Raw genomic sequence first — 23,587 nt, forward strand, 5'->3', positions numbered from 1 at the left:
AAGCTTATCCACCATGATCAAGTGGGCTTCATCCCTGGGATGCAAGGCTGGTTCAATATACGCAAATCAATAAATGTAATCCAGCATATAAACAGAGCCAAAGACAAAAACCACATGATTATCTCAATAGATGCAGAAAAAGCCTTTGACAAAATTCAACAACCCTTCATGCTAAAAACTCTCAATAAATTAGGTATTGATGGGACGTATCTCAAAATAATAAGAGCTATCTATGACAAACCCACAGCCAATATCATACTGAATGGGCAAAAACTAGAAGCATTCCCTTTGAAAACTGGCACAAGACAGGGATGCCCTCTCTCACCACTCCTATTCAACATAGTGTTGGAAGTTCTGGCCAGGGCAATTAGGCAGGAGAAGGAAATAAAAGGCATTCAATTAGGAAAAGAGGAAGCCAAATTGTCCCTGTTTGCAGACGACATGATTGTATACCTAGAAAACCCCATTGTCTCAGCCCAAAATCTCCTTAAGCTGAGAAGCAACTTCAGCAAAGTCTCAGGATACAAAATCAATGTACAAAAATCACAAGCATTCTTATACACCAATAACAGACAAACAGAGAGCCAAATCATGAGTGAACTCCCATTCACAATTGCTTCAAAGAGAATAAAATACCCAGGAATCCAACTTACAAGGGACGTGAAGGACCTCTTCAAGGAGAACTACAAACCACTGCTCAAGGAAATAAAAGAGGATACAAACAAATGGAAGAACATTCCATGCTCATGGGTAGGAAGAATCAATATCATGAAAATGGCCATACTGCCCAAGGTAATTTACAGATTCAATGCCATCTCCATAAAGCTACCAATGACTTTCTTCACAGAACTGGAAAAAACTACTTTAAAGTTCATATGGAACCAAAAAAGAGCCTGCATCGCCAAGGCTATCCTAAGCCAAAAGAACAAAGCTGGAGGCATCACACTACCTGACTTCAAACTATACTACAAGGCTACAGTAACCAAAAGAGCATGGTACTGGTACCAAAACAGAGATATAGATCAATGGAACAGAACAGAGCCCTCAGAAATAACGCCGCATATCTACAACTATCTGATCTTTGACAAACCTGAGAAAAACAAGCAATGGGGAAAGGATTCCCTATTTAATAAATGGTGCTGGGAAAACTGGCTAGCCAGATGTAGAAAGCTGAAACTGGATCCCTTCCTTACACCTTATACAAAAATCAATTCAAGATGGATTAAAGACTTAAACGTTAGACCTAAAACCATAAAAACCCTAGAAGAAAACCTGGGCATTACCATTCAGGACATAGGCATGGGCAAGGACTTCATGTCCAAAACACCAAAAGCAATGGCAACAAAAGCCAAAATTGACAAATGGGATCTAATTAAACTAAAGAGCTTCTGCACGGCAAAAGAAACTACCATCAGAGTGAACAGGCAACCTACAAAATGGGAGAAAATTTTCGCAACCTACTCATCTGACAAAGGGCTAATATCCAGAATCTACAATGAACTCAAACAAATTTACAAGAAAAAAACAAACAACCCCATCAAAAAGTGGGTGAAGGACATGAACAGACACTTCTCAAAAGAAGACATTTATGCAGCCAAAAAACACATGAAAAAATGCTCATCACTGGCCATCAGAGAAATGCAAATCAAAACCACAATGAGATATCATCTCACACCAGTTAGAATGGCGATCATTAAAAAGTCAGGAAACAACAGGTGCTCGAGAGGATGTGGGGAAATAGGAACACTTTTACACTGTTGGTGGGACTGTAAACTAGTTCAACCATTGTGGAAGACAGTGTGGCGATTCCTCAGGGATCTAGAACTAGAAATACCATTTGACCCAGCCATCCCATTACTGGGTATATACCCAAAGGACTATAAATCATGCTGCTATAAAGACACATGCACACGTATGTTTATTGCGGCATTATTCACAATAGCAAAGACTTGGAACCAACCCAAATGCCCAACAATGATAGACTGGATTAAGAAAATGTGGCACATATACACCATGGAATACTATGCAGCCATAAAAAATGATGAGTTCATGTCCTTTGTAGGGACATGGATGAAACTGGAAATCATCATTCTCAGTAAACTATTGCAAGAACAAAAAACCAAACACCGCATATTCTCACTCATAGATGGGAATTGAACAATGAGATCACATGGACACAGGAAGGGGAATATCACACTCTGGGGACTGTCGTGGGGTGGGGGGAGGGTGGGGGGAGGGATAGCATTGGGAGATATACCTAATGCTAGATGACGAGTTAGTGGGTGCAGCGCACCAGCATGGCACATGTATACATATGTAACTAACCTGCACAATGTGCACATGTACCCTAAAACTTAAAGTATAATTAAAAAAAAAGAAAAGAAAACTAAACGTGCAACATCCATATAACCCAATAATTACACTCTTGGGCATTTATCCCAGAGAAATGAAAATTATGTTCACACAAAAATCTATTCACAAATTTCATGGCAGCTTTATTTGTAATAGTCCAAAACTGGACACAATACTGATGCCCTTCAACTGGTGAACAGTTAAATAACCTGTGATACATCCATATCATAGAATACTACTCAAAAATAAAAAGGAGGCCAGACATGGTAGCTCACGCTTGTAATCCCAGTATTATGGAAGGCTGAGGCGGGCAGATCACACGAGGCCAGGACTTCAAGACCTGCCTGGGCAACATGGCGAAATCCTGTCTCTACTAAAAATAGAAAAATTAGCTGGGCTGGGTGGCAGGCGCCTGTAATCCCAGCTACTCGGGAGGCTGAGGCATGAGAATCACTTGAACCGAGGAGGTGGAGGCAGTGAGCTGAGATCATGCCACGGCACTCCAGCCTGGGTGATAGGGCGAGACTCTGTCTCAATCAATCAGTCAATCAATCAATCAATTAGAATAAACTACAGATAAACATAACAACCTGGATAAATCTCCAGAAAATAACACTGAGGGGAAAAAAGCCAAAGGTTGTAGACTATGATTCCACATCTATAACCTTCTTGAAATGACAAAACAACAAAAATGAAGAAGACATTAGTGATTGCCAGGGGTTAAGGAGTGGGAAAAGGGGAGTTTTGAGTGTGGCTATGAAAAAGCAACATGAGGAATCCTCTGGTGATGAAAATGTGCTTTATCTTTACTATCAATGTCAAGATCTTGGTATTTATATTTTACTATAGTTCTACAAGATTATTACCATTGGGTGAAACAGGATAAAGGGTACCTGAGATCTCTGTGTTATTTATTATGATTGTATGTGAATCTATGATTACCTAAAAGTAAAAAGTTTAACCTAAAAAATCTGAACTACATGAGGGTCTATCTTAAAACAGGTCAATTCTGTATGCAACCTCATTAGCAGACTCTTTTTACGCTATTTAGTCACATACATGCTGTTATGCTCAATTTTAGCATTTTCCCTATGTCTGTGCTAAAAAGCGAAAGAAATTACCTCAATTTCACGAGAATTAAAAAAACCTCGTGCTGTTAAAGTAAGCAGTATATTTTTAATTAAACATTTAAAACATTTCCTTTCCCTAAAATACCAAAAACTACACACTATTTAAAATAATAATAAAAACTACTTTATCTGAGAACTGATTTTAAATATCTATATAAATTTTCTGCATGTATTTATGCCCATTAGGAGCTCTGCAGAACTGCCAGGAGTTGTCTGCCAATCACTTCTCCACTTCAGTAGCAGAATACTAAATGTAAGTCCTCAACACATTCTAATTAAATGCTAATTTCAATTTTGGTTTAATGTACACAGTGGAACAAAGTTGCATCACACATGCTTCTGACATGTAAGAATACAGCTGAATGCAAGTCACTATAAAAGAAAGAAGAGAGGAACAGATAATTTTAGAGATGTGTACTCTTCCACCCACCATTTCACTCAAGGAATGTTTGCATCAGAATGTAAAGAGAGACCTAAATCTGCTATTACCTCCTAGCCTGGGTCCAGATAGTCTCCATTTCTGAGGTCCCCCACTGAATGAGCCATGAGAATGATTCGATTGTTTAAAGATATATGTATATAACGTGTGTGCAGTGATTCTACCTTTCAAAGACAAGTGTCCATGTATATTTGTATATAAAAATATATCTGTTTGTATACCTAAAATAGGGCTTTATACATAATAGGTATCCCTTTTCCTTAAAATCCCTGAAGCTCTTTCCTGTCCCTTCCACATTCCTTGGTCCTTCTATCTCTCTGACCACCTCAGTCTCTTTTGCAGTCTTCCTCTTAGCGCCCTTACATACATGTTTTATTTAAACTAGATAAAATGTGCTGTTTTTAAAGATGGGAACATAATCTTCAAAGACACAGATTTGTCCAAAGTTTATGCCTTATGACATTTTAAAATTGTATTTTTAAAACAATTTTTGCTTTTTATTTAATTTTTCTAATCTGGTTTATCTGTGTTAACTAGATTAGGAAGCCAAAAATTCTATTACAATATTAGATTAAAGCTGAAAACTAGTAAAAAAAAAAAAAAAAAAAAAAAAAAAAAACTTACCAATTGCCCCAGTTATGAAATCCTGCAGCTTGGAGTACATGTACAGCAAACTGACAAATATAGACGAAGAAGAATACAAAGAATCTAAATGAACTGTCACTCCTTTGAAAAAAAAAAGAAAGAAAGAAAAAAGGGGGTTAGGAAGAGAGAAAGAAGGGGAAAACGTCATTTTTCTCATTATCTTTACATTTACCTGCAGAATGACATTCAAACCTTAAAAGCACAAACAAAAAAAAGTGGCAACCACCTGAGGCCTCAAGTTAACAACATTGTAATAACTTATGTGAACTCGTCATGCTAACACTAGATATCGTTATTCTAACCTCACTTTGTCCTTTCAATTTCCAACTGCACCACAATCCCTCTTGACAAAAAAACTTACTTGTTTTCTTCTTTTATTAAACAGCATCATAGAATTACAATCAACATACAATGAATTGCAAATATTTAAAATATCGCTTTAATAATTTTTGACTTATTTATATACTTGATTCCCCAATCACTATGATGAGCATATCCCCAAAGTTTCCTTGAGCCCCTTGGTAGCCCTACCCTACCCACTGTTTTTCTGTTACCATAGTTTGACTACTTTATAGAATTTTATATAAATGGGATCATATATTATGTAGTCTTTTTTCCTTGTCTGGCTTATTTTACTCAGCACAACTATTCTGAGATTCACCCAGTTTTGTGGCATGTATCAAAAGTTCATTCCTTTTCATTGCTGAGTAGTATTCCACTGTGTAAATATACCACAGTTTATTCATTCACTGTTGGGACAGTTAGGTTGTTTCTAGTTTTTTATTATTATAAATAAAGTTATTATTATTATTCATAATAAAGCTATTATTAATAGTCATGTACAAGTCTTCCCATGAACATATATTTCCTTTTTCTCTTAGGTAAATACCTACAAGTGGGAAGGCTGGAACATATCATAGGTATACGTTTAACTTTTTAAGAAACTGCCAAACTGTTTTACAAACAGGTTGTTCTATTTTTATTTACATTTTCTTTTTTTTTTTTTTTGAGACGGAGTTTTGCTCTTCTTGCCCAAGTTGGAGTGCAATGGCGCAATCTCGGCTCACCACAACCTCTGCCTCCCAGGTTCAAGCGATTCTCCTGTCTCAGCCTCCCGAGTAGTTGGGATTACAGGCATGGGCCACCATGCCCAGCTAATTTTGCATTTTTAGTAGAGAGGGGGTTTCTCCACGTTTGTCAGGTTGGTCTTGAACTCCCGACCTCAGGTGATCCGCCCGCCTCGGCCTCCCAAAGTGCTGGGATTACAGGCATGAGCCACTGTGCCCAGCCTGGTTGTTCTACTTTTCATCCCCACTGGCAGTACATGAGTATTCCAGCTCCTCCACATCTCATTAACACTTGTTACGGTCTTTTTAATTCTAGCTATTGTAATAGCTGTATAGTAATATCTTACATGGTTTTAATTTGCATCTTCCTAATAAGTAATGTTGTTGAGCATCTCTTTATGTGCTTTTTGTCATATATAGATCTTCTTTCATGAACTAATTAAAATATTTTTCTGATGTTGTAATTAGATTGCTTTTTCCTTTATCGTTGAGTTGTGAGAGTTTTTAAAACTATATTCTAGAAATACAAGTCCTCTTTCAGATATATCCTTGACAAAGATTTTCTCTCCGTCTGTTGCTTGTCTTTTCATTCTCTTAAGAGTGTCTTTTGGGAGCTGGTGTAATGGCTCACACCTGTAATCTCAGCTATTTAGACACTGAGGTAAGAGGACTGCTTGAGGCTAGGAGTTTGACATGAGCCTGGGCAACATGGTGAGACACCCATCTTTATTTAAAAAAAAAAAAACAAAAAAAAACAAAAGGGAAGAGGAAGAGGAGGAGGAGGAGAAGGAGGAAGAAGAAGAGGAGGAAGAAGAGGAAGAAGTAGTAGCAGCAGTAGTGGAGGAGGAGGGGGGAGGAAAGGGGAGGAAAGGGGAGGAAGGAGGAGGAAGGAGGAGGAAGGAGGAGGAAGGAGGAGGAGGGGAGGGGGGGAGGAGGGAGGAGTGGAAGAGGGGAAGGGGAGGGGGAGAGGAGGGGGAAGGGGGAGGGGGAAAGGAGGAGGAAGGGGGAGGGGGAGAGGAGGGGGAAGGGGGAGAAGGGGAGGAGGGGGAAGGAGAGGGGAGGAGGGGGAAGGAGAGGGGAGGAGGGGGAAGGAGAGGGGAGGAGAGGAGGGAGGAAAGGGGAGGAAAGGGGAGGAAGAAGGAGGAAGGAGGAGGAGGGGAGAGGAGGGGGGGAGGAGGGAGGAGTGGAAGAGGGGAAGGGGGAGGGGGAAGGGGGAGGGGGAAAGGAGGAGGAAGGGGGAGGGGGAGAGGAGGGGGAAGGGGGAGAAGGGGAGGAGGGGGAAGGAGAGGGGAGGAGGGGGAAGGAGAGGGGAGGAGGGGGAAGGAGAGGGGAGGAGGAGAGGAGGGAGGAGGAGAGGACGGGGGAGGAGGGGAGGAGAGGGAGGACAGGGAAAGAGGGGGAAGGAGGGAGGAAGGGGGAAGGAGGCAGGAGGGAGAAGGGGGAGGAGGGAGAAGGGGGAGGAAGGGGTAGGCGAAGGGGGCAGGGGAGGAGGGGAGGGGAGGAGGGGAGGAGGGAGGGGAAAGAAGGGAGGGGAGGGAGAGGGGGAGGAGGGAGGAGGAAGAAGAAGAAGAAAGTTTCTTTTGAAAAGGAGTTTTGCCTTTTTACGAACTCCAGTGTATTCACGCTTGTTCTTTTATATATCTTGATTTTACTGTTGTTTCTGAGAAATCTGCCAAAGCCAAGAATGCAAAGATTTTTTTTTCCTGTTTTTTTCTAGGAGTTTTCTATTTTCAGTTTTACATTCAAGTCTATGTTCTTTTTTGAGTTAATTTTTTAAAATATCATATCAAGTATGAAGTTCTTTTTTGCACATGGTTATCCAATTGTTCTAGCAGCATTTCTTAAAAAGACTGTCCTTTCTGCATTACGTTCCCTTTGTACCTTTCTCAAAATTAGTAGTCTGTCTATGGCTGGGTTTATTTCTGGGCTTGCCATTCTCTCCCACTCTTCTATTTGTCTACCTTTTTGTCAATACTATACTATTTTGAAGTTTTCTAGTAAGTCTTCAAATTAGGTGGTGTTAGTCCATCAACTTTATTGTTCTTTTTCAAAGTTGTCTTGACTATTTTAAGGTTTTTACATTTCTATAACCAGTATAAAACATGGCAATGAGTTAACATGAATACATTAAAGCAGTGGTCCCCAACCTTTTTGGCACCAGGGACCTGTTTCGTGGAAGACAATTTTTCTACGTATGGTGGGGTGGGATGGTTTCAGGATCAAACTATCTCAGATCATCAGGTATTAGATTCTCATAAGGAGCATGCAACCTAGATCCTTTGCACACGCAGTTCACAATAGGGTTTGTACTCCTATGAGAATCTAATGCCACTGTTGATCTGACAGGAGGCAGAGCTCAGGTGGTAATGCTCGCTAGCTGGTGCTCACTTCCTGCTGTGTGGCCCAGTTCCTAACAGGTCACTGGCCAGTACAAGCCCACAGCCCAGGGGTTGGAGACCCCTACTCTAGAATCAGCCATTTCCCCTGAGTCACAAAAGAGCAAATTTTAATGGTTCATTAATAATGTTTTCTATGTCAGTCAGATTTAAACTAAATGGTTCCACATCTTATTGCATCAGTACTATATTACACCAAAGCTGGTATTAATGACCATACAGCTCAGAAAAAATTATTAATGAAAAATAACCAATATCAAAATCTACAATATAAAATGCTATTTTTATAATACTGAATAGAAATCCTATGTATGACTCATATCTCCAGGGATACTATAGAACACATCACTTTTAATACTAATTTTTCTTTTTACTATTTTGAAACAGACACTTCTAAAGTATATTTCTATTTCCCTGTCCCTCTGGCAAAGAATGAAGAATATAACTTAATATTATATTTTTTTCACTTAGAGTTTTTACTTCTATTTTGTGTGCCAAGAAACCAGACTATTAAAATATTTTACATTATAAATATATAAAATATGTGCTCTAAAAAGGGGGTGAATAATGTCTACAGCCTTCACAACAGCTATGTCCATTACCTTGTTCCAAATTCTTAGACACATTCTAGAAGCTGAAACTGCCTAACTGTAATTTCTAGTTAAGAAATCTATTAGAAGATACTGAATATGTTTTAAAAATTAAGAAGTCCTACTCAAAAACTATTTCTAAAATATTGCTTTCAAATACAAATGGAGGTATGTTAAAACTAGTCCACCTTCCTCTTTCTGTATGTACAGTTAGTACACACAAATGCACAGTTAGTGTACAAAACTGATCAAATGAAAACCTCAAAGTTTACTTTTGTCTAGTTTTATTTTAAATAAAGCTAAATAAAAGATATTAAGCAGGTTAAATATCATTCTCAAGAGATTGTATTTATTTCATTTTACCAACTTTTCTATTTCTGAATAAGGAGACAATAAAATTCATTTCATTGCACACTGACCATTAATACGAATAATTATTTTAAAACACTTCAAAGTTCTCTAAGACATAAACTCCATATCCCAGCACTTACTTAACTACCTAGACTCTTATCTCCAAGAGAGCACAAATCTTCCTTTACCTGAGCTGTCCAAATTACTGCAAATGCAAAATCAGTCAAATTCAAAACAAACTGAAGCAATACAATCATCACGTGAATATCAAGTTCCTTTCAGATGCTTGAGGGAAGGGCAAGGAAAAGCTGAGGAGCTCTGGAATAGCCAGAAGACCCCCAGGAGAGCTGTACCTTAGCCAGAATCAGAAAAGGTCCAGGAAAAAAAAAAAAAAAATCATCAGGGGAAGAAGAACTTCTATTGGCATTCAGAAGGTAGGTCTTGCGTGCAGGAAGAGACCAGAAAGCCGACTGTTTAAATCAGCTTGAACATAGCCATTTTAAACCAAAGAACAGAAATATAGATTTAAAAATAAAAACACTATACATTGATTTAACCTATGTGAATTAAATTGTAATCTGCCTCAGTTTACGATAAAGTATTTATGGTATCATGGATATTTATTCATAATAAATCCACCTAAGTAATGTATTTTCTCATCAGAACACATAAATAAAAGCTCTCTACTACTTGCCATCCTGGCTTTTTCAGATCAAAGCCTACTGGAATTCCAACTGAATTTCAAATAAGCAAGTAGTTTTTGGTTTAATGTCTTCTACAGTCAAGCTGCAGCACAATTTTAATAGAAAAGTTCTTCCCTGAAGTATGATAATAAATCTCAGAAAATAAGCTTATTTGATCTTGTAAAGTTTATTTCACATGCCAAATCAATACCAGAGATATTAATTACAACTACCATTTGCTGGGACGGGAAAAGACAAAGTATTTCATTATTTCAAAGGGCTAAGATGGGGGGACACAAGTTAACTAAAGCACACCACTAAATGTATTTAACTCTGGCAACTCAACATAGCAGATAAGAGAACATGAATTTACAGATTTGGGTTTGAATCCAGACTCTCCCACTTAAAGTTGTGTAACTTTGGGCAAAGTATTAAGCCTGAGATTTTCCATTTGCAAAATGGGGGTAACAGTGGAACATGCTTTTATATAAATAAAATACTGCAGGTAAAGTGCTTAGCTGGGAATGCATAGGCACACAGAAAGCAACTGATAAACATTACTTGTTGATACCTGTATTACACTCATGTAATACTGTATCAAAATAAACTGTTTTGCTCACAGAAGTAATATCCTGCTCACAGAAGTGGCATTAGGCTGTTGATAAGATACTGAAAATTTCTGGAACATGGTTGCTAACAATCAAGACTACTAGAATCAAGTAATACAAGAAATTATTGATGGTGTACAGGCATTAGAATAAAAAGAAACTGATAGAATTTGGCTGTGTCCCCACTCAAATCTCATCTTGAATTGTAGCTTCCAGAATCCTCACATGTCATGGGAGGGACCTGGTGGCAAGTAACTGAATCATGGGGGCAGGTTTTCCTGTGCTGTTCTCATGAAAGTGAGTAAGTCTCACAAGACTGCATGGTTTTATAAAGGGCAGTTCCCCTGCACACACTCTCTTGCCTGCCACCATGTAAGACATACCTTTGCTCCTCCTTCCCCTTCTGCCATGATTGTGAGGCCTCCCCAGCCATGTGGAACTGTGAGTCCATTAAACATCTTTTTCTTTATAAATTAACCAGTCTTGAGCATTTCTTCATAGCAATATGAAAATGGACTAACACAGAAACCTAAGAAGTACAGGTGCTTTTCTTGTCTTATTTGGGGGCTCCAAAACTGTCTAAACCAGCCCCATATTCCCTCTTCAGTAACTTTATGCTGAAATGAATTCTTTCTCCAGAATAGGGAGTCTATTAGTAGGCTTGAAAGGCAGCACTATGAACTGCCCCTTACCGTAACAGTGCAAAAAAAATTTGCATATGTGTTTTTTTGGAAGAAGATTCGAAAATTCTAAATTTATAATAGAGTCTATCTCTTAAAATCTATTAAGAGCTGGGCACAATGGTTGACGCTTGTAATCCTAGAACTTTAGGAGCCAAGGTGGGAGGATCGCTTGAGCTCAGGAGTTCAAGACCAGCATGGGGCAATACAGTAAGACCTCATCTCTATTAAAAATAAGAAAAATTAGGTGTAGTGGCACATGCCTGTAGTCCTGCCTATTTGGGAGGCTGAGGCAGGAGGATCATTTGAGCCTGGAAAATAAAGCAGCAATGAACAATGGTTGTGCTACTGTATTCCAGCCTGGGTGACAGAATGAGATCCTATCTCAAAAAAAAAAAAAAAAAAGCAAAACCACTCACTAGTCTGGCTAAAAAAAGCACAGGACTGGAATGAAAGAGACTCTGAACTCTCTTCTTCCCACCTATGCTTTGTCAAAAGCACAGGGGACAATGAAAAAGCTCACATTACATGAAGTTTTAAACCTGAACAATATCAAACCTAGACCACAACCTTGGTGCAAACTCTGAATCCTCTATACTTAACAGACTTAATAATAGCTAACATTTTTTGAACATTATTTGCCAAGCACTATGTCAAACACATGTATTGCCCATTCAAACCGTACAACACCCACGTGAGGCACACTAATATTGACTCTATTTTACGGATGAGCAAACAGATTTAGAGAGGTCAAATAATCCAAATACATAGCTGGTAACAGAAATGCTGCTACTTATCTGTGCATCTATTAAGGTAAAATTCTTTTTTTTTTTTTTTTTTTTTGAGACAGAGTCTAGCTCTGTTGCCCAGGCTGGAGTGCAGTGGTACGATCTCAGCTCACTGCAAGCTCTGCCTCCAGGGTTCATGCCATTCTCCTGCCTCAGCCTCACGCATAGCTGGGACTACAGGCACCCACCACCACACCCAGCTAATATTTTTGTTTTTGTATTTTTAGTAAAGACAGGGATTCACCGTGTTAGCCAAGATGGTCTCGAACTCCTGACCTCATGATCCGGCTGCCTTGGCCTCCCAAAGTGCTGGGATTACAGGCATGAGCCATGGCACCCAGCCTTAAGCTAAAATTCTTAACCAAGTGATAAAACTACCTCTAAGATAATATTTCAATTCCATCATCTCCAAGAAATTTAATTATCAAGGAATAGAACACCACTAGCTAAAGTAAATTAACCCCAAATGCTCAATGCAGTGTTTCTTATATATAGGAGAATATAACAACTAAAATCTCACATTTGAATTGATACTCAATGTAGAAAGCTTAAACAGACAAAATCAGCCAGTAGATAACCATTTTCAAATTACCTTTGAACAAAAAAATTAAATAAAAGGAAAACGGAAATCAACATTGATTAGATCCTAGGTCACAAATGGACTGTTTCCAAGCTATTACATAGGCTATGCTCTTATAAAACAAAACTCAGCCGGGCGCGGTGACTCACACCTGTAATCCCAGCACTTTGTGAGGCAGAGGGAGGCAGATCACCTGAGGTCAGGAGTTCGAGACCAGCCTGGCCAACATGGTGAAACTCTGTCTCTACTAAAAATACAAAAATTAACCAGGCATGGTTGTGGACACCTACTCGGGAGGCTGAGACAGGAGAACTGCTTGAACCCAGGAGGCTGAGTTTGCAGTGAGCAGAGATCGAGCCACGGCACCCTAGCTTGGGCAACAGAGAAAGACTCTGTCTCAAAACAAACAAACAAACAAAAAACTCAAACATTTTTCTGCAAATAAGCCTCCATGACACCTATCTGAACAGAGAATACTAAACAGTAGAAGTTTGAGTTTTCAAACATCTAGAATACCACATCATGAAACTATTTATCATGCTTTTTTCCTTCTTTTTTTGAGACAAGGTCTTACTATGTCACCCAGTCTAGAGTGCAGCAGCATGATCACAGCTCACTGCAGCCTCAACCTCTTGGGCTCAATCAATCCTCCCACCTCAGCCTCCCGAGTAGCTGGGACTACAGGCACATGCCATGACAACCGACTAATATTTGTACTTTTTGTAGAGATCAGGTTTCACCATGTTGCCCAGCCTGGTCTCGAGCACCAAGCTCAAGCAATCCTCTCCTCTTGGCCTCCCAAAATGCTGGGATTATACACACGAGCCACCACACCCAGTCACCTTTTTTCTTTGAGACAGAGCCTCACTCTGTTGCCCAGGCTGGAGTGCAGTGGCTCAATCCTGGCTCACTGATCTCGGCTCACTCCGCCTCCCAGGTTCAGGCAATTCTCTTGCCTCAGCCTCCCAAACAGCTGGCATTATAGGCACGTGCCACCATGCCTGGCTAATTTTTGTTTTGTTTTGTTTGTAATTTTAGTAGAGACGGGGTTTTGCCACATTGGTCAGGCTGGATTCAAACTCCTGACATCAGGTAATCCGCCTGCCTCGGCCTCCCAAAGTGCTGGGATTACGGGCATGGGCCAGTGTGCCCTGACCCAGCCACCTTTTTACTAATACCACTTGAAAAGTTTAATATTAATTCTCTTGATGGTCCTATCACTCTTACACTTGAAATTTCCTAACTATTTTAATCATATACCTTGAAACATCATTTTCCCCCCTAAACTCTTCAATAAAGTGTTAACATAACTTCAAACCCTAAATCAACTATCAAAACTTTATAGTGATCCGTTCGAAGACAGCCAAATAGGAACAGCTCTGGTCTGCAGCTCCCAGCATGATCGACACAAAAGACGGATGATTTCTGCATTTCCAACTGATGTACCTGGTTCATCTCACTGAGACTGGTTGGACAGTGGGTGCCACCCACGGAGGGTGAGCCGAAGCAGGGCAGGGTGTCACCTCACCTGGGAAGTGAAAGGGGTCAGGGAATTCCCTTTCCTAGCCAAGGGAAGCCATGACAGATGGTACCTGGAAAATCGGGACACTTCCACCCTAACACTGTGCTTTTCCAATGGTCTTAGCAAACGGCACACCAGGAGATTACATCCTGTGCCTGGCTCGGAGGGTCCCACGCCCACAGAGCCTTGCTCACTACTAGCACAGCAGTCTGAGATCTAACTGCAAGGTGGCAGCAAGGCTGGGAGAGGGGCGTCCACCATTGCTGAGGCTTGAGTAGGTAAAGAAAGCTGCTGGGAAGCTCGAACTGGGTGGAGCCCACCACAACTCAAGGAGGCCTGCCTGCCTCTGTAGACTCCACCTCTGGGGGCAGGGCATAGCTGAACAAAAGGCAGCAGAAACTTCTGCAGACTTCAATGTCCCTGTCTGACAGCTTTGAAGAGAGTAGTGGTTGTCCTAGCATGGAGTTTGAGATCTGAGGACGGACAGACTGCCTCCTCAAGTGGGTCCCTGACCCCGGAGTAGCCTAACTGGGAGGCACCTCCCAGTAGGGGCCAACAGACACCTCATATGGCCAGGTGCACCTCTGAGACGAAGCTTCCAGAGGAAGGATCAGGCAGCAACATTAGCCATTCTGCAATATTTGATGTTCTGCAGCCTCCGCTGGTGATACCGAGGCAAACAGTCTGGAGTGGACCTCCAGCAAACTCCAACAGACCTGCAGCTGACAGTCCTGACTGTTAAAAGGAAAACTAACAAACAGAAAGGACATCCACACCAAAATCCCATCTATACATCACCATCATCAAAGACCAAAGGTAGATAAAACCACAAAGATGGGGAGAAACCAAAGCAGAAAAGCTGAAAATTCTAAAAATCAGAGCGCCCTTTCTCCTGAAAAGGAACACAGCTCCTCACCAGCAAGGGAACAAAGCTGAACGGAGAATGACTTTAACGAGTTGAGAGAAGAAGGCTTCAGACGATCCGTAATAACAAACTTCTCCAAGCTAAAGGAGGATGTTCAAACCCATCACGAAGAAGCTAAAAATCTTGAAAAAAGATTAGACGAATGGCTAACTAGAATAAACAGCATAGAGAAGACCTTAAAAGGACCTGATGGAGCTGAAAACCACGGCACGGGAACTATGTGATTCATGCAAAAGCTTCAGTAGCCAATTCAATCAAGTGGAAGAAAGGGTATCAGTGATTGAAGATCAAATGAATGAAATGAAGTGTTGGAGAAAAAAGAGTAAAAAGAAATCAACAAAGCCTCCAAGAAACATGGGACTATGGGAAAAGACCAAATCTATGTCTCATTGGTGTACCTGAAAGTGACGGGGAAAATGGAACCAAGTTGTATAACACTCTAAAGGATATTATCCAGGAAAACTTCCCCAACCTACCAAAGCAGGTCAACATTCAAATTCATGAAATACAGAGAATGCCACACAGATACTACCTGAGAAGAGCAACTCCAAGACACATTATTGTCAGATTCACCAAGGCTGAAATGAAGGAAAAAATGTTAAGGGCAGCCAGAGAGAAAGGTCAGGTTACTGACAAAGGTAACTCCATCAGACTAACAGCAGATCTCTCGGCAAAAACCCTACAAGCCAGAAGAGAGTAGGGGCCAATATTCAATATTCTTAAAGAAAACAATTTTCAACCCAGAATTTCATATCCAGCCAAACTAAGCTTCATAAGTGAAGAAGAAATAAAATACTTTACAGACAAGCAAATGCTGAGAGATTTTGTCATCACTAGGCCTGCCTTACAAGAGCTCCTGAAGGAAGCACTAAACATGGAAAAAAACAACCAGTACCAGCCACTGCAAAAACATGCCAAATTGTAAAGGCCATCGATGCTAGGAAGAAACTGCATCAATTAACAGGTAAAATAACCAGCGAACATCATAATGACAGGATCAAATTCACACATAACAATATTAACCCTAAATGTAAATGGGCTAAATGCCCCAGCTGAAAGACACAGACTGGCAAATTGGATAAAGATTCAAAACCCATCAGGGTGCTGTATTCAGGAGACCCACCTCACCTGCAGAGACACATATAGGCTCAAAATAAAGGGATGGAGGAAGATCCTCCAAGCAAATGGAAAGCAAAAAGAAGCAGGGGTTGCAATCCTAGTCTCTGATAAAATAGACTTCAGATCAACAAAGATCAAAAGAGAGAAAGAAGGCCATTATATAATGGTAAACAGATCAATTCAACAAGAAGAGCTAACTATCCTAAATATAAATGCACTCAATCCAGGAGCACCCAGATTCATAAAGCAAGTCCTTAGAGACCTACAAAGAGACTTAGACTCCCACACAATAATAATGGGAGACTTTAACACCCCACTGTCAACATTAGACAGATCAACGAGACAGAAGGTTAACAAGGATATCCAGGACTTGAACTCAGCTCTGCACCAAGCGGACCTGATAGACACCTACAGAACTGTCCACCCAAAATCAACAGAATATACATTCGTCTCAGCACTACATTGCACATATTCTAAAATTGACCACAGAATTGGAAGTAAAGCACTCCTCAGCAAATGTAAAGGAACAGAAATCACAACAAACTGTCTCTCAGACCACAATGCAATCAAACTAGAACTCAGGATTAAGAATCTCACTCAAAACCGCTCAACTACATGGAAACTGAACAACCTGCTCCTGAATGACTATGGGGTAAAAAACGAAATGAAGGCAGAAATAAAGATGTTCTTTGAAACCAATGAGAACAAAGACACAACGTACCAGAATCCCTAGGACACATTTAAAGCAGTGTGTAGAGGGAAATTTATAGCACTAAATGCTCACAAGAGAAAGCAGGAAAGATCTAAAATAGACACCCTATCACCACAATTAAAAGAACTAGAGAAGCAAGAGCAAACACATTCAAAAGCTAGCAGAAAGCAAGAAATAACTAAGATCAGAGCAGAACTGAAGGAGATAGAGACACAAAAAACCCTTCAAAAAATCAATGAATCCAGGAGCTGGTTTTTTGAAAAGATCTACAAAACTGACAGACTGCTAGCAAGACTGATAAAGAAGAAAAGAGAGGAGAATCAAATAGATGCAATAAAAAATGATAAAGGGGTATCACCACCGATCCTACAGACATACAAACTACCATCAGAGAATACTATAAACACCTCTACACAAATAAACTGGAAAATCTAGAAAAAACAGATAAATTACTGGATACATACACCCTCCCAAGACTAAACCAGGAAGAAGTTGAATCTCTGAATAGACCAATAACAGGCTCTGAAATTGAGGCAATAATTAATAGCCTACCAACCAAATAAAGTCCAGGACCAGACGGATTCACAGCCGAATTCTATCAGAGGTACAAAGAGGAGCTGGTACCATTCCTTCTAAAACTATTCCAAACAACAGAAAAACAGGAAATCCTCCCTAACTCATTTTATGAGGCCAGCATCATCCTGATACCAAAGCCTGGCAGAGATACACACAAAAAAAGAGAATTTTAGACCAATATCCCTGATGGACATCGATGCAAAAATCCTCAGTAACATACTGGCAAACTGAATCCAGCAGCACATCAAAAAGCTTATCCACCATGATCAAGTCAGTTTCATCCCTGGGATGCAACACTGGTTCAACATGCGCAAATCAATAAACATAATCCATCACATAAACAGAACCAAAGACAAAAACCACATGATTATCTCAATAGATGCAGAAAAGGCCTTTGACAAAATTCAACAGTGCTTCACGCTAAAAACTCTCAATAAACTAGGTATTGATGGGACGTATCTCAAAATAATAAAAGCTATTTATGACAAACCCACAGCCAATATCATACTGAATGGACAAAAACTGGAAGCATTCCCTTTGAAAACTGGCACAAGACAAGGATGCCTTCTCTCACCACTCCTATTCAACATAGTGTTGGAAGTTCTGGCCAGGGCAATCAGGCAAGAGAAAGAAATAACGGGTATTCAATTAGGAAAAGAGGAAGTCAAATTTTGCAGATGACATGATTGTATATTTAGAAAACCCCATCATCTCAGCCCAAAATCTCCTTAAGCTGATAAGCAACTTCAGCAAAGTCTCAGGATACAAAATCAATGTGCAAAAATCACAAGCATTCCTATACACCAATAACAAACAGAAAGCCAAATTGTGAGTGAACTCCCATTCACAACTGCTACAAAGAGAATAAAATATCTAGGAATCCAACTTACAAGGGATGTGAAGGACCCCTTCAAGGAGAACTACAAACCACTGCTCAACGAAATAAAAGAGGGCACAAACAAATGGAAGAATATTCCATGCCCATGTATAGGAAGAATCAATATCGTGAAAATGGCCATACTGCCCAAGGTAATTTATACATTCAATGCCATCCCCATCAAGCTACCAGTGACTTTCTTCACAGAATTGGAAAAAACTACTTTCAAGTTCATATGGAACCAAAAAAGAGCCTGCATTGCCAAGACAATCTTAAGCAAAAAGAACAAAGCTGGAGGCATCACACTACCTGAGTTCAAACTATACTACAAGGCTACAGTAACCAAACAGCATGGTACTGATACCAAAACAGATATTTAGACCAATGGAACAGAACAGAGGCCTCAGAAATAACACCACACATATCCAACCATCTGATCTTTGACAAACCTGACAAAAACAAGAAATGGGGAAAGGATTCCCTATTTAATAAATGGTGCTGGGGAAAGTGGCTAGCCAGATGTAGAAAGCTGAAACCGGATCCCTTCCTTACACCTTATACAAAAATTAATTCAAGATGGATTAAAGACTTAAATGTTAGACCTAAAATTATAAAAACCCTAGAAGAAAACCTAGGCAATACCATTCAGGACATAGGCATGGGCAAGGATTTCATGACTAAAACACTAAAAGCAGTAGCAACAAAAGCCAAAATAGACAAATGGGATCTAATTAAACTAAAGAGCTTCTGCATGGCAAAAGAAACTACCATCGGAGTCACCAGGCAACTTACAGAATGGGAGAAAATTTTTGCAATTTACCCATCTGACAAAGGGCTAATATCCAGAATCTACAAAAGTCTCAAAACAAATTTACAAGGAAAAAACAACCCCATCAAAAAGTGGGCAAAGGATATGGACAGACACTTTTCAAAAGAAGACATTTATGCAGCCAAAAGATACATGAAAAAATGCTCATCATCACTGGTCATCAGAGAAATGCAAATCAAAACCACAATGAGATACCATCTCACGCCAGTTAGAATGGCAATCAATCAAAAGTCAGGAAACAACAGATGCTGGAGAGGATGTGGAGAAATAAGAAAGCTTTTACACTGTTGATGGGAATGTAAATTAGTTCAACCATTGTGGAAGACAGTGTGGCAATTCCTCAAGGATCTAGAAGTAGAAATACCATTTGACCCAGCCATCCCATTACTGGCTATATACCCAAAGGATTATAAAAATCATGCTACTATAAAGACACAAGCACACGTATGTTTACTCCAGCACTATTCACAATAGCAAAGACTTGGAACCAACCCAAATGTCCATCAATGATAGACTAGATTAAGAAAATGTGGCACATATACACCATGGAATACTATGCAGCCATAAAAGAGGATGAGTTCATGTCCTTTGCGGGAACATGGATGAAGCTGGAAACTATCATTCTGAGCAAACTATCGCAAGGACAGAAAACCAAACACTGCATGTTCTCACTCATAGGTGGGAACTGAACAATGAGAACCCTTGGACGCAGGGCGGGGAACATCACACAATGAGGGGTTGGGGGCTGGAGGAGGGATAGCATTAGGAGAAATACCTAATGTAAATGATGAGTTGATGGGTGCAGCAAACCAACATGGCACATGTATACTTATGTATCAAACCTGCACGTTGTGCACTTGTACCCTAGAACTTAAAGTATAATAAAAAATTTTTAAAAACCTTCATATTGTAGGTCATGTTAATAAGCCTGCAGGCTGTAATCCTCTGTAAGAAATAAAGCTCTCCTTTTCTATATTTATAGATCTCATGATTTAAGTCAACACTATATATAACTTATATTTACGTATGTATGAAATAAGTAAACATGTTTCATCCTGCTCTGTTCTACCTCTAAACTACTCTTAGATACACCATACATGTTTCTGACATACCTACTGTTGCTGTTCTAGAATAATGCTACCATTTATCCATATTTCCTTTTAAAAATCAGATGTGTACAAAATATCCAGCTAATAGAATACACACAGAATCCAGAATCCAGAACTGATTCATCAAAAAGTATTCTTAAAAAGGTAATCTCATTCCTCTTATGTTATTTTTATACTTATTATAAACCTCAAATATTGTAACAGTAACAGGGATTTTCAAACTGGAAGCTAACACTTCCTTCTGCATCACAGTTTTTCAGAAGGAGATATTTGACAGTAGTGATTTACTCCGAAGTGCAAATGATGCCATATAGCACAAGATGATTATCTTCACAAACAGGTTTACCTTTAAAAAGAAAACTCATAGACGTAAAAACAAAATGTTAAAAAAAATTTTAAAAACCTTATAGATTGTAAAAAGAAAAACTGAAGTGCTTTTAAAACTTCTGAAGAAGGAGGAGGAGGAAAAGGAAGGAAGAAAGAAGGAAGGAAGGGAGGAGGAGGAAGAGGAGGACCACCAAGTAAATGTATCTGTGTCTAAGAAGGAACTTTCCTATATCTCTCAGATGTAGTAGGGGAAGGCTTCAGCTTAGGACGTAGAAAAGTGGAAAAGACCACTGTTTCTAACTCTCATAACAAACATTCATTTGCAAAATCACAGCTTAACACCCATCAAAGGGCAAACAACCCCAAAAATAACTCAAAGAGAGATAAAAGACTAGCACTTGTTTACCTGGAACAGACCAGCAAAAAGGAATTCAGCTAAAGCTTGTGATGCATTGCTCTAAGATGAAAGGTTGGTTAGAGAGAGTACAGAACCCCCAGGAGCCAAAGCTACATGGGTATCACCACTCACTCACAGGCTCTTCTCCACAGATCTCACCAGGTGCTCAGAAGAAAGACGGGAGGCTGGCCTCATTCAGGGTACAGGTCTTGGGGAGGCAAAGAGCAGCCACCAAAACTCCCCTTTAACTCTTCCAAACAAAAGCTTTAAGTGGGAGGTAAAATGGGATAGCAAAGCCCATTTTCCTCAGGGCACAGCTAAAGACCCACTGCAGCTGGGGAAAGGGCACAGGAAAAAAAATCCTCTAACCCTGGAGGTGGGACAGGAATATATCTATTACAGAGACCTTAGAGATGGTGGTGGGGCAGGATCACTGAGAAGGGCAGATCTCTCCACTCCAGAGACACAGGCTGCCTAAGGCTGAGGCTGAACCAGAACAAGAATATCCTCCTCCCCTAACTCCCCAACATGCCCACCATGCTCCAAGTATAAAGTAACAAGTAACAGCACTCTACTCCTGGGGGAAGAGTGTGCGAAGAGAAGCCCTCTCTGAGGGGCAGGCACAAAGGAGAAACCTGAAGCTAATGGAGCAAACACCAAGAAAAAGCTTCTGGAAAAGCAGGCCTCACTCTAAACATAAGGTAACACCAAAGTAATTTGAAGTCTCTGAGGTACTGAGGGCAGTCATGGCGAGCAAAAACCCAAACCCAGATCAATTTCTGACTGAATTACCTGACACCTGCCCCCACCACAGCAGCACACCATCCATACACTAAAAGCCTAGCACAACAGAAAAGCCATGTCCAGTGGGTCTTCAGCTGTGCCCTGAGAAGGATGGGCTTTGCTATCCCATCTTACCTCCCACTTAAGGCACAAAACCTATTTATTTCAGTCTCTACCGTCTTCAAAAGATGTCTAGTTTTTAACAAGAAATTATGAGGCATAAAAAGAAGCAAGAAAAAAAAGACACACTGTCAAGTATGTAGAGACAAAGCAATCAAGAAAACCATATTCACATATAACTCAGGTGTTGGCATTATCAGACAAAAAATTTCAAATAATTGACTAATATGTTCTTAGACTCTAGTCAAAAAGGTGGCCAACATGCATGAGGAGATGGGGCATCTTAGCATATATATAAGATATAGGAAATTACCAAATGGATATGGTAGAAATGAAAAATATCATAACAGAGATGAAGAGTACCTTTGAGAAGCTCACCAATATACTCAGCAAAACTGAGGGTGGGAGAGAATCAGTGAAACTGAAAATAGAAATTACATATACTGAAATGCAAAAGTAAAAAAGAATGGAAATAAAGAATAGAACATCTAAGAGACGTGGGGCAATATCAAAAATTCTAACACATATGTAATAAAAATTACAGAAAGTGACGATAAAGAAGTTACAAAAGAAATATGTGAAGAGACAGTGAATGACTGAGAATTTTCCAAAATTAATGAAGACTCAAAACCAGAGATCCAAGACCATTAGACAACACTAAGGATAAACAGAAACACACACATATACATAACACACATTGCACACACGTACTTTAACACATCATATTCAAACACCCCAAAACAAGAAATACAGAAAAAATATTAAAGACAGACAGAGAAAACAAGACACACTAAATACAGAAAAATAAGGATAAGAATTATAGTGGACTTCTAGCCAGAATCTTTGCAAGCCAGAACGGATGAAAATGATGTGTTTAAAGTACGAAAGAAAGTAAAAACAATAAAAATACCTGTGAACCCATATTATACTTATTGATAATATCTTTCAAAGATGAACAAAAAATGAAGACTTTTTCAGACAAAAATCAGAGAACTGATTATTAGCAGACCTGTTCTACCAAAAATATTAAAGAAAAATTTTCTGGCAAAAAGATTATGATATGATACAAAAACATGGATCTCCACATATACACCCACACACACAAATGAAAAGTGCTGAAATGGTATTAATAAAGGCCAACGTAAAATTCATTTTTCCTTATATTTAATTCTTTTAAAATCAAAAGCAAATTAAAATTAAAATCTAAAGCAAAAGTAGTGACACATAGAGATAGAAGAAGGATGGTGACCAGAGGCCAGGAAGGGTAGTAGGCAGAAGCCAGGGCACTGGAGAGGTAGAGATGGTTAATGAATACAAAAAAAATCATTAGAAAGAATGAGTAACTTAGTATTTGATAGCACAACAGGGTGACTGTTGTCAAAATAATTGTAGATTTTAAAATAACTAAAAGAGTATAACTAAATTGTTTGTAACACAAAGGATAAATGCTTGAGGGGATGACTACCCCTTTTTCCATAGTGTAATTATTACACAATGCATGCCTGTATCAAAATATCTCATATATCCTATAAATATACACACCTCCTATGTACCCATTCAAATTAAAAAAATTCTTTAAAGGTAATGTACTGTGTGTTTCTAGCATATATAAAAATAAAATACATTTTAAAACTGTATAAAGGTTGGGAAGGGGGAACTGAGAGTACTCTGCTGGGAGATCCTTACAGTACATATGAAGCAGAATAATATTATTTGAATACAGACTATGATTAGAGACATATATTGTAAAAATTAGGGCATCACTAAAAAACAGTTTTAAGAGATATAAATAATGAAGAAATAGGGGAGTAGACAGTCATTAACAGATACTCAACTGATCCAAAAAAAAAAAAAAAGGCAAAAAGAAAGGAAAAGAAACAAAGGATAGTTGGAATAAACATAAAATAGATGGTAAAATGACAGATTTTAATCCAAGCAGATAAGTAATTATATTAAATATAAATGGCATAAGCACATTAATT

General features: G+C 39.3%; 1 protein-coding gene across 4 annotated transcripts in view; it reads right to left on the minus strand.

Moving 5' to 3' along the window:
• SCAMP1 (secretory carrier membrane protein 1) overlaps positions 1-23,587 on the minus strand; it is a 120,984-nt gene that overhangs the window by 23,715 nt on the left and 73,682 nt on the right. For 3 of the 4 annotated variants that reach the window (XM_024356592.3, XM_063811140.1, XM_024356593.3), the window contains one exon: positions 4,546-4,647. The exons of the other annotated variant lie outside the window; for it this stretch is intronic. In XM_024356592.3, the coding sequence (XP_024212360.1) occupies positions 4,546-4,647 (102 nt within the window). The remainder of the gene's footprint in view (positions 1-4,545; positions 4,648-23,587) is intronic. 4 annotated transcript variants of the gene reach the window in all.

Source organism: Pan troglodytes, chromosome 4 (genome assembly GCF_028858775.2).
Source record: "Pan troglodytes isolate AG18354 chromosome 4, NHGRI_mPanTro3-v2.0_pri, whole genome shotgun sequence".
In the NCBI taxonomy this organism is placed as follows: Eukaryota; Metazoa; Chordata; class Mammalia; order Primates; family Hominidae; genus Pan; species Pan troglodytes.